Genomic DNA, 12899 nt, shown 5'->3' with positions numbered 1-12899 from the left:
AGAGAAGATCTTACCCCACATGCAGAGATGTTCCTAACAGTCCCTGTTTAACACATATGAGGACCGGGAGCACCTACAGTGCCACACAGACACCGTGACCAACTCATTCTGCAGTGACGGACACTAATATTTCATATATTTATTTGTCTGATACACTCAGGGATTTGGGACTACATAATGAGTCTGATAGACACATACTGTTGAATTTACCTATACTACATCTATGTGTGTTATTCATAATATATTCATTTTGATCCAGTTTTTAGGTCATTTAATTATTTGGGTCACTTCAGTCACAATAGATTCACTGTATCACGATTGATTATTATGAGTTATATGTAGTTTATTCTTCAATACTCCTTATATTTATTTTTCACTAGTTATTTACTTTTCATTGTTTCTGAGGAGATACCTCTGTATTTATACTTTTTGAGAATATCAGGGGTTCAACATTAGGGTAACGACCCCCTCTTTTATATTATCACTACATACTGTATTTTGTTGCTTTTTCACTAATACCTTACTAGCGCCACACTTTGTTGTTCCTTATATATTCACAATAGTCAGATTGTTGTGTTGGCGGCTTCATTTCTTCCCCCCTCTCAATGAGAGTTGGCGCAACATTTCCCACACATATTCCTACAATATATTTTTTACTAGTAATGGTGGTGATCTGCGATTTTTAGCAAGACTGCGGCGGACAGATCGGACACTTTTGACACATTTTTGGGACCATTGACAGTTATACAGCGATCAGTGCCATAAAAATGCACTGATTACAGTGTAAATGTAACTGGCAAATGTAAACATATGTGTCAGCACACGTCCCTCACTCCAAAACAATCGAGTATTAATCTGCATGTTTACCCCCTAAGCATATATCCCCCCCTCCCAATTCCACCTCCCTACTGAAATTCCCTCTTTCCCAGCACAAATCTTTGCCCCCCCAGCTCAAATCCTCTCTCTCCCCATATGCCCCCAGCATAAATCCCTCCCCAAAAAGAACATTTTTTCCCCCTCCTAGCACAAATCCTCTACCCCTCAAATGTCCTCCCTGAGCACAAATCCTCTCCCCCCTCCCATTCCAAATCCCCTCCAGCACAAATTCCTTTCCCTATCTATCCTAGCACAAGTCCCTCCCTCCCAAAGTTCCCCTCCTAGCACAAATAATCCCTGATAGCACAAATCCCCCCCCCAAAAAATAAAATTCCCCTTCTAGCACAAATCCCCTCCCCCCTCTACTATATCATGTTTTCTGGCACAAACCCCCAAAATTACCACTCCTAGAACAATTCTTACCCCCTGCTCCTCCCCCCAAATTCCTCCTTGCAACACAAATCCCATTCCCCAGTCTCCTTGCAGTACCTCACATGATACCACAGTGCCCAGGGCAGCTTCCCCTCCTGCCCACCCCTTGTCCCAGCCCTGGCATCAGGATTTTATCAGGACAATCCATGACTCGTTTCCGGTTTGGCTTGAAGTCTCACGTCTCTTTCTGCAACAAAGTTCTTTACAAGATGTCTATTTTGAAAGGGTGATCATTGCTTTTGATAATTATTGTGGATTTGTTTTTATTAATTGCTTTTAAATTGTATTAATAAGAGAAGATTGTTCATTTAAAGGGACAATACACTCTATGTATGTATTCTTAACTATGAAAAGTCTCATATGTTGCTCTCAGCCTCCTCAATTTCCTTCTCTTTTGCTGCTGTGATCTGACTTCCTGTTAGAAGGTGACTACATTGGTGACTACGTTGGTTCTTCATGGTCCCACTGTATTTAGGAACATAGCCACCCTCTCTTGCTCCCTCCTTGCTCTTGTTCCCTCCTTAGACTATAACCTCCTATATGTTCTCCATTGGCCATTGTGGAAACTTCAAGATCTGTATCTTTATAATAGAACCATGCGTAGGCTACATTGGACATTTGCTGTCAGAATTTCCGACAACAAATGTTTGAGAGCTGGATCTCAAGTTTTCCAACAACAGAATTTGTTGTTGGAAGTTCCAAGCGTATGTATCCAATTCCGAGGCACAAAATTCCACGCATGCTCGGAATCAAGCAGAAGAGCCCCACTGGCTATTGAACTTCATATTTCTCGGCTCGTCATACGTCTTGTACGTCACCGCGTTCTTGACATTTGGAATTTCCAACATTTGTGCGATCATGTATACAAGACAAGTTTGAGCCAACATCCGTCGGAAAAAAATCCATGGTTTTGTTGTCGTAATGTCCGATCGTGTTTACTCAGCATAAGAGAAGCAACCCTGTATATGGTATAATTATATATATATATATATCTATCTATATATCTATAGATAGATATATATATATACACTGTATCTATATATATATATCCTATGAGCTACATCAACTGCTGGTGCCATGACTGTTGGCTCTCGCTGAGTTCCACCCATAAGGAAGGACTCTTTTCATTGCTGTTCATGGTAGAAGAAGCCTCAGTGGACGCACACATCACTGAGAGCATGAACAAAGTTTATGTGAGTCGGTCAGTGCTGATCATCCTTTCATCCCACATTATCCATGATTATAACTCAGGGTCAAGCTATATAATTTTTTTCATATATGGCATTGTTAACCCCCCACTGGAACCCCAAAAATAGTTTTCAGGCTTTGGGGAACCCTTACCTCAACTAAGTCATTAGGGGTGAGTGGGAAAAATGACGCTTACATTGGTAGTCAGTGAGAAGAATGCTCCTTACATTGGTGGTCAGTGGGAGAAGGAGGAGGACACACTGAAGGAGCTGAGAAGAAGGTGGGGGTCCTGACTGTGTGGGTCCAGGCCCTGGTTAGAATGTGGATGTCTTTAGACTGAAGATTATTGATAGTTTTTGGGCGATTGGAAGAGCCAAGGGGAAACTTAAAGGATTGAAAGCTGAACACAAATCATTCAAGGCCAAATACTGCCAGGCCTGGAGTAAGAATTGTTTAGCCATGAAGCCAGAGTTACAACAAATGGATGAAAAGATTAAGAAACAATCTTTATTACTGGAAAGTTAACATCCAGAAGTGGTTCTTTTACCAAAAAGTTTGATAATGAGAGGAGATGTCCAGCCAGACATCAGCAATTTCCGTGGATCAGCAGCCTCAGGTAACAGACAACCCGGCTCCATCTGCCTCTGCACCTTTCTCCCCATGTCAGGGCTGGGAATCGCTAGCGGAAAGCAGCCATGGGGTTGAGAGTGAGCACGGCACCCTAAAGTTCATCCAGCAGATGGAGTCACCCCTGAGGGCAGACAGTTTTGTCTTTTCTGATGATCCCTCAGAAGTTCCTAAAGAGGATGAGCAGAGGAGATACAAACCAGCTAAGCCAGTGCAAGTGGAGAAATCTCAGTACACCATGCTGCCTTCAAACATATCTGACCCACCGGCTGTGATGGATGTTGCCTGTGGAACTTTCTGCTGTGGAGAAACCCTGTGCAGACATGGAGAGAAAACCGCTGACAGGTGTCACCAGTAGTTCCTCTACAGGCAAGATGGCTGTCACCTCCAAAGAGTCTGCTTCACCTGACCCTCTGTGGGTTCCAGAGCTAATTGATGCTGGTGGGGGAAGGGATCAGCACAGTGCACCATGTGGAGTGGAGGCATCCATGGAAGTCTCCTGTAATGATTGTGAAGATGGCGGGCCAGTGAAAAGTCTGAGTGTCTGACATGGCAAGCTCCCGACTTATCCATATCTGAAAATACTTCGGCAGTGGCAGGTGACAATGGAGGATATCAAGCCCCTCCCAAGGAAGCTTCTGGAGAAGAGGATTTTAGGCTCTGCTTTCAGTGTGTAACTGGCCTTAATGGATTGCACAGGCTCCGTAATGATAGAGGCGTTGCATCTAATCAATTTGGAAAGAATCCCTTTGAAATTTAGGGATAAAGCCTGGTTCGCTTTCCATAGAAGGCTCTATGTGAGAGGGAACCTGAAGCAACCCCCTGTGGATGGTTGGGATTGTCCTAGAGCGGAGTGTGTTGGTAAAGTGGAGTCTATAGACCACTTTTTGCTCCAGTGTCACTTGTGAAGAATGGGAAGGGAAGATTGCTCCTTACATTGGCGGTCTTTGGAAAGAATGCTCCTTACATTGGTGGTCAGAAAGCAGAATGTTCCTTACATTGGTGATCATAAAGCAGAGTGCTCCTTACATTGATGGTCAGTGGGAAGAATGCTCCTTACACTGGTGGTCAGTGGGAAGAATCCTCCTTATATTGGTGATCAGTGGGTAGAATCCTCTTTATGTTGGTGACCAAAGGGAAGAATGCTTCTTACATTGGTGGTCAGTGGGAAGAATGCTCCTTACATTGGTGGTCAGTGGGAAGAATACACCCCTTATGTTTGTGCCCAGACTGCCACCCTTACACACAGCTAAAAAAAAATAATTGTAGTCATGCTGCTGGCTTTGACAAGTGGCATTTGCCCCAATGTTTTAGGGGTTCTGTTAGATGGGAGGTCAGTCAGCCACACTAAAGAATCCCTAGCAACCTCTGAAGGGACCCTGGTTGAGAATGACTGGTCTAAGATAACAAGTGGTACTCCCAGTAAAGGTCTGAATTGTTGTATGAATTATGGTTTTGGTTTACAGTAAATTGTATTAATATAATCCATATCTTCTAGGGTGATAACTTAAAAATACCAGGATGCTGACCCTCCTGTGTGTGTGCTTCTTGCTGGGCTCCACAGCAGCTTTGAGTGGTGAGTATGGGTTATTACAGCACTCTATACATCTATTGTACTAGTGGATTGTGATTGTTGATGATTGGTTAATGAGGATGTTTAATGATGATGACTGATAGTGATTTTTTTCCCGCTATTTATCTAGTGCTGACACTTTATGCATTACTTCATGAGGTACATGTAGCGCTGACAACTTTTGTTTTTAGTCATAAGTGTGTTATAAAGGTATAAGTTGATCTAGTGCCATCTAGTGGACAATTAAAAAGGTACAACACTTTTATGTTTCATGATTAAGAGAAGTGACATGGAAGTGATTGATTGTTTACTTCTGAACGTTAACTGCGACCTACCCACAATGCTCCTGGACAAGAGAAGAACTGAACTGCATTATGGGAGGGTGTAAAAGGTTTGGGAGCGGCCATCTTAGGCCTCTTGTTCCTAGGACGTGTGGCCTGCCAGCAGGACTCTGTGGGTGTGTGTGTCCCACAGGGTTGCGGCCTACCTTGTGAAGGAGCGGAGCAGCAGCAAGGTTCCTGCCATCGTATTACAGTGTGCTGAAGCAGCAGAAGTGATTGTTCCGGAGACCAGTGGGGGAGGTAACCGAGGACTCCTGGTCTTTAGTAAACGGAACAGTGTGACGGCGTGGTGGTGGCTCCATACGGACGGAGAACTGCTGAAACGGAGACATCTATCTGCCGGATCCCGTGTAGTGAGAGGGTTAACACCTGGAAGTTTGTTTAATACTACACACACACTTAGAACTTTTACAGATTGTTGCTGGGACCGATAGTCCCACGGAACAAGTTGAGTTGGAAAATATTACATTTGCTTAGACTGCAATATTCAAGAGCTGACACTAGATGTCTGTCTTCTTCGTATAAGAACACTTAATCAGTTTGCTTGATTACAATTGCCTTTTTTGTATTACCTTACACAATTGCCTTTTTTGTATTACCTTACACTGCGCAACACCTCAGAAGAACTCTCTGTGGATTACAATTACCATTTCATAGCTAGTGAAGATTGAAGACGTCAAGACTATTGCCCCGTACACAGATTTTCCGATGGAAAATGTGTGATAGGACCTTGTTGTCGGAAATTCCGACCGTGTGTAGGCTCCATCACACATTTTCCATCGGATTTTCCAACACACAAAGTTTGAGAGCAGGCTATGAAATTTTATAAGAGATGAAAGCTATTGGCCACTGCCCCGTTTATAGTCCCGATGTACGTGTTTTACGTCAGCGCGTTCAGAACGATCGGATTTTCCGACAACTTTGTGTGACCGTGTGTATGCAAGACAAGTTTGAGCCAACATCCGTCGGAAAAAATCCTAGAATGTCCGATCAATGTCCGACCGTGTGTACGGGGCATATCTCTTTTATTGCAGGGCCCTGCATCTAGTTACAAAGGGTAGTGACTTTACGGTTTAGAGCAGGGGGAGCTCCCTGGTATAAATATATATTTAGATATATTTGTGTATGTCACCAAGACTGTCATAACTATTTACTATACTGTTACACTACATTGGTGTGATAGTGTAGTCACTGTAATAACTCTTTATATAAAATATATCATTTACCCAAAAAAGAAGTTATTTTGGTTATTACAGAAGTTTGTGTGCAGTGTTGTTATTTCTCCTGCAGGTGGAGCTACAAGCACCCAGGTAGAGGTAAATATAAATATAAGTGTATATTGTGGGTTAAAGTTGGTACTCATATCATTACAACACTGCACTACAGCTGTGTCAAGGGGATTGAACAACTTACGAGGGGTGAAAAGAATAGAGGACAGGCCCAATAATAAACCAGCAGCTCCACTGAGAGTTATTGCTACATACATAAAACCATTATATGTGTTTGGAATTCTTGTCATCAAGAGCCCCTCTTAATGGGCACAGCAGGTGTACAGACCTGGAAACTCAGTGCAGGATAGTGGGAACCCCTCATAATGGGCACTGCAGGGGTACAGACCCAGGAACTTGGCACAGGGATGGTGGGAACCTCTCATAATGGGCACATCAGGTATACAGACCTGGGAACTCGGCACAGGGATGGTGGGAACCCCTCATAATGGGCACATCAGGTATACAGACCTGGGAACTCAGCACAGGGATGGTAGGAACCTCTCATAATGGGCACAGCTGGTGTACAGACCAAGACATTGAGTGCAGGGATCTCGTTTTGGTAAGCTGTGCCTATTTAAATTGCTTTCACAGCAATCTTACATAGGTGGCTGAACTCTATGCACATACAATATACACATTTCCTGTAGGAGACTCCTCCCTGTCTGACCGCTCTTCTCTCTTGCACCTTTCAGTTCAGTCGCGGCGCTCTTCCTTCTCTAACGAGTTTGGCATTGGTGGAGGTACAGCTTTCTCTTTCTCTTCGGATCAACGGAATGGGCAAATAACAGGCTTTCGCATCAGGGAGACTACCGCCAATATAGTTGGGTAAGTTCCTTCAGAATATCACTCGTCTACCACACCAACATCTTCAGCACATTTCAGGTATACACATATAATTCAAATCTGTAATGTAAGTTCCTGTCAGGTGATTTTGTCTAGGCTGAGCTGAGGTCGTCAATCTGCTGCAGGCTAGGGGAAGCATTTCCTCAGTCTCCTCTCCCCTAGTGATCAGACTGCAACATTGTAACTTTGCAGCAAGTGATAAGGTGAGAAGCTGCAGCAGGGGCTCAACTGTGTCAGACGTTTGTGAACACCTCTAAGACCTGCATAGACACCAGGATTTACATAACTGTGTCATCTCTGAGCCAGCATCTCCAGAAAATAGATAGTAGCCCTGGATAATCTCTGAACAAAGATGGTGCCAACCGTCTGGAGAAAAAAGCAGATGAAGGCATTGTCAGGGGGAGTACTGTGATTTTATATATTTATTTCAGGTACTTGTATAGCGCTGTCAATTTACGCAGAACTTTACATACACAATATACATTCACATCAGTCCCTGCCCTCAAGTAGCTTACAATCTAAGGTCCCTAACTCACATTCATACATACACATAGTAGGGCCAATTTAGGCAGGATCCTCTGTGATCTCTGTGAGAGGTAATAAATACCTGGAGGGGTTACACAGACACATTACTGAGCATGAAATGGTAGGCTCTGATTTCCGCATTACATCACAGCTCTTGGAAGCATTACAATACTGCTGGTTCTTTTTTCTAATATCTTCATATTGTTCTCTCCAGGATCCAGCTCCAGTATGGTGATGTCTGGGGGCCTTTTTACGGATATTCCATCGGTACTCTTTTCGAGGTCTTGCTGTTCCGCGGTGAAAACATCACTCAGGTGTCGGGGAAAACCGGCTCTTATGTGAATGAGCTGATCTTTGTGACAAGCCGTGGAAGAATATTCAAATTCGGGCAACCATCGGGAACAAGCTTCAATGACGTTCCTTTGTTTGAGGGTACTGTACTGCGCTACATTAGTGGGCGATACACCCCCAACCTCCTGACCAGCATTGGCTTCCACTGGGGCACCCAACCCAGCTGCTACAACTGTAAGGCTTCTAAGTGACCTCAAGAACTGAGGAGAGCCAATCGGAAGGCCAGATTACTTCATTAGCCTTTTGGCTTTTTTTTTTTCGTTTCATAATGCCTTTTGACTTTTTTACTTTCTTCCTTTCCAGCATTCTCTGAAATAATAAAGCTTTGAAATCATTTTTTGTTTTCTGTTATGTTTGTAGAAGCTCTTTAAGTAGCTATTACCAAATGAGAAATGTCCAAAAACTCAGTTATAGATACAGTATATTAAAATGATATTTTTATATATTTGCACTCACACTTACACTAAAATAATGTTCAGGTCTTGGGAACACCTGTCATGGAATGTTAGCAGATTGGTGGTCAGTGAGAGATATCCCCCTTACACTGGTGGTCAGTAGAAAGAATACCGTATTGCTCTGGTGGTTATTGGGAAAAATGCTCATTACACTGGTGGTTAGTAGTGATGACCTTTGGTTTGGCCCGACCAACATGCAGTGGCCATGTAGTGGAAAGAATGACCCCCCTTTACAGGCAACTAACATGATCATTAGTGATCAGTGAGGGACATTCCCCTTACACCAGTGGTCAGTGGAAAGAATGGTGGTTATACTGGTGGTTATTGGGGAGAAGGCTCATTTAATTGGTGGTCAGTGGTGATGGGCTTGGGTTTGGGTTCAGTCCGCAGCCAAGTTTGTCTGAACCTGGGAGTTAGCTGTCATTGTTGGGCTGTCACACTGGAGGCTATTAGTTTGTCACAGTATATTGGTGGTCAATAAGAGATGTACCACTTGCACTGGTGGTGGAAAGAACATCCTGTTACATTGGTGGTTATTGGGAAGAATAGCCATTACACTGGTGGTCAGTAGTGATGAGCTCAGAATTGGGGTTTGGGTTTAGTCTGTACCCAAGTTCGTCCTAACCTGGAAGTTAGCTGTCATTGCTGGGTTGTCACACTGGAGGTTATTTGTGAGTCATACTATATTGGTGGTCAATGAGGGATGTCCCTCTTGCACTGGTGGTGGAAAGAACACCCTGTTATGCTGGTGATTATTGGGAAGAATGGCCATTACACTGGTGGTTATTCGGAAGAATGGCCATTACACTGGTGATTAGTAGTGATGAGCTTGGATTTGGGCTTGGGTTCAGTCCGCACCCAAGTTCGTCCAAACCTGGAAGTTAGATGTTATTGCTGGGCTGTCACACTGGGAGTTAGTGGTGAGTCATACTACATTGGTGGTCAATGAGAGATGTCCCTCTTGCACTGGTGGTGGAAAGAACACCCTGTTACACTGATGGTTTTTGGGAAGAATGGCCATTACACTGGTGGTTATTGGGAAGAATGACCATTACACTGGTGGTTATTGGGAAGAATGGCCATTACATAGTGTAACGAGCTCCTTGTGTACCACTCTCCCGACACTCCTCTGCAGCTATTGAATCAGATTGTAACGTCTGATGGTTTGGTCATCCAATGCTGCAGGATTAGAACTACAGCTATGTGCCGTTCTAACCCAGTTGTGATAGCTCAGAACAAGTATGTAAGTTCAAACAGGAATCTCTTTTATTGCAAAATACAGGCTTTTATACACTAAAAGAGGAGGTGCAGACCTCCTGCTCATATTACTCTAACAATACAGCTGTAACCTAATTAACCTAATTAACATGAGCTAATTAACTAATCCCTTTAGACAGCCTAGATGACTCAGACATGACCTTTAGGCCAGACTGGCCATCTTGTAGTTCAGAAAATCCAATCAACATTATCACAATAGCAGAGTTAATTAAACACAAACAACAATGGGGATCTAATGACTCTTAGATCCCATACTAAAGACTTATTTACAATACACATTTTAGCAGACAACAGACAGGTAGCTGGAATTGATGACATTAGCATTTAACAGAAGGAGTTCCAACCGTATGAATCATTCACTATTCCAATATGGCAAATCCAGGGTCCCCAGAGTCTGTGTGTCCTGGGGGACCAGGACCCGAATCCACAGTAATACCACCTCAAGGGTCTCCGCGCATACAGCTCACAAAGAACACCGTTCCCCCAAATGCCAGGGCTCACGATCAATCGGCAAGAGGCTAGCATACAGTCCCCTCCAAAAGTCTCTCTCCCGGCTAGGTCTGTCACGCATAGCTGGCCAGTAGTGATGAGCTTGGGTTTGGTTCTTCTGAACCCAGAAGAATGGCCATTACACTGGTGGTTATTGGGAAGAATGACCATTACACTGGTGGTTATTGGGAAGAATGACCATTACACTGGTGGTTATTGGGAAGAATGGCCATTACACTGGTGGTTATTGGAAAGAATAGCCATTACACTGGTGGTTATTGGAAAGAATAGCCATTACAATGGTGGTTATTGGGAAGAATGACCATTACACTGGTGGTTATTGGGAAGAATGACCATTACACTGGTGGATATTGGGAAGAATGACCATTACACTGGTGGTTATTGGGAAGAATAGCCATTACACTGGTCTTTATTGGAAAGAATGGCCATTACACTGGTGGTTATTGGGAAGAATGGCCATTACACTGGTGGTTATTGGGAAGAATGACCATTACACTGGTGGTTATTGGGAAAAATGGCCATTACACTGGTGGTTATTGGGAAGAATGACCATTACACTGGTGGTTATTGGGAAGAATGACACATACACTGTGGTAACACAGATTGAACAGGAAGTGTGTCCTGAGAAACGATTGGTCAGTGTGTCCTGAGAAACGATTGGGAGTCCTAAGACTCCATTGACAATCGGCTCTCAGGAGCTGCTAGCTGCTTGGCTGGGAGGAGAACCTTATGAGGAAGATTACAAGGATGCGGGGTAGGGCTGCTGCTCCTCGCTCGGGGGCCTTTGCTTCTCCTCCCGGCCGAACAGGAAGTGGGTCCTGAGACCCAATTGGCCGGGAGTCATAAGATTTCCTGGCCAATTGGCTGGGAGGAGAATCAGGAAGACAATAGGGAATATTAATTTGCTATTGTCACACAACTGGGAGGGCTCGAGGCGCAGTGCTCTGCGCCCCGAGCCCACCCTTTTTTGAAGCCAATTGGAGCCTCAGGCTCTAAACATGTGCTTCACAATAAAAAAAACAACCCATTGGAATCCATGCATCCAGCGCCCTGCATGTTAATTAGGGGCTGGAGCATGGATTAGGGGGGCGGCGCCTCTGCACCCTGTATGGATGGGTCCGTCACTGGTTACATCACTTCCACATTCAATGTGAAACATGTCATCACTTTCACACCTGCAGACCATGTAGTGTTTCCATATCTTTATCCAATCCCTTGTATCTGTACTATGTATCTCTAGTACATACGGTGTATCTCTATTTTCAAACTAGTCTTGCTTTTTAAAATTGTTCTGCTGCTGGACAACTGTGCACTGCATTATCCTTTAAGAACACACCTGCTTGTGCCCTCCATCTCTACTACATTATTTCCTAGTCTTAAGCTGGCCATACATGGATCAAAATTCAGCCAGTTCTGCAGGGAACTCCAGGGGACGCCTTTTAGTGTATTTGATTTTATTTTTGTAGTTTATACTCAGGGGCGGACTGACAACTCATGGGGCCCCCGGGCAATAGAAGATCATGGGGCCCCCTGTGTCTCCGCCCACATGCAAGCCGCACCTACACAAAGCCCCACTTACATGGGACACACAGTAAGGCACATCACATGGCACACAGCAGAGCACGGGGCACATCATGGGGCACAGGGCATGGGGCACACAGTAGGGCACATCACAGGACACATAATGGGGCACCCAGCAGGGTTTATTATGCTGTACACATCAGGGCACATTATTGAGCACAGCATGGTGCATCACAGAGGGTACAGGGCACATCAGTGGGTACACAGCGGGGCACATCACAGAGCACATCAGGAGATACACAGCAGGGAGCGTGCCGCACATCACAGGGCATGTGGCAAATAGTAGGGCACACAGTAGGGCACATCCTTGGGAACAGGACACAGGCGGTACACATCAGGGCACACATCCCAGGGCATGGGGCACACAAAGCACATTACAGGGCACACAGTAGAGCACAACAGGTGGTACACAGCAGGGCACATCACAAGGCACATCACAGGGCAAGGGGCACAGAGTAGGGCACATAAGGGGGTACACTAGCAGGGCACATCACAGGCCATGGGGCACGCAGTAGGGCAAATAGCAGGGCACAAACCAAAACACAGGGCACACAGTAGAGCACTGGGATCCTCCAGACTTAACACAGTGTCTTTCAGGGTAGCCATCAGGGGGGAAGGCGACACAGTGGGGGTGGAGGACACAGGGAGACACCATGGGGGGGGGGGGGTTGGAGGGCACAGGGGGACACTGTAGGTGGGTGGAGGGCACAGGGGGACACTGTGTGTGAGTGGCACAGGGAGACACCATGGGGGGGGGATGGAAGACACAGGGGGGACACTGTGGGGGGTGAAGGGCACAGGGAGATACTGTGGGGAGGTGGAGGGCACAGGGGGACACTGTGGGGAGGTGGGGGGCACAGGGGGACACTGTGGGGGGGTGGAGGGCACTGTGGGGGGGAGGTGGGGAGCACTGTGGGGAGGTGGGGGGCACAGGGGGACACTGTGGAGAGGTGGGGGCACAAGGGGACACTGTGGGGAGGTGGAGGGCACAGGGGGACACTGTGGGGAGGTGGAGGGCACAGGGGGACACTGGGGGGGGTGGAGGGCA

At 45.4% G+C, this 12899-nt stretch overlaps 1 protein-coding gene across 1 annotated transcript; it reads left to right on the top strand.

The window, feature by feature from the left end:
• Positions 1-4589: 4589 nt before the first annotated feature.
• On the top strand, positions 4590-8247 carry LOC141147584 (zymogen granule membrane protein 16-like). Its single transcript, XM_073634809.1, has 3 exons — positions 4590-4699; positions 7001-7133; positions 7891-8247. Exons 1-3 carry the CDS (start codon positions 4645-4647, stop codon positions 8216-8218), a joined length of 516 nt encoding a protein of 171 aa, XP_073490910.1. The 5' UTR covers positions 4590-4644; the 3' UTR covers positions 8219-8247.
• Positions 8248-12899: the final 4652 nt, after the last annotated feature.

The sequence above is a fragment of the Aquarana catesbeiana genome, linkage group LG06 (genome assembly GCF_042186555.1).
Source record: "Aquarana catesbeiana isolate 2022-GZ linkage group LG06, ASM4218655v1, whole genome shotgun sequence".
NCBI classification, from domain to species: domain Eukaryota; kingdom Metazoa; phylum Chordata; class Amphibia; order Anura; family Ranidae; genus Aquarana; species Aquarana catesbeiana.
The sequence above is the reverse complement of the archived record's forward strand: the minus strand, read 5'-3'. Positions and strand labels throughout refer to the sequence as shown.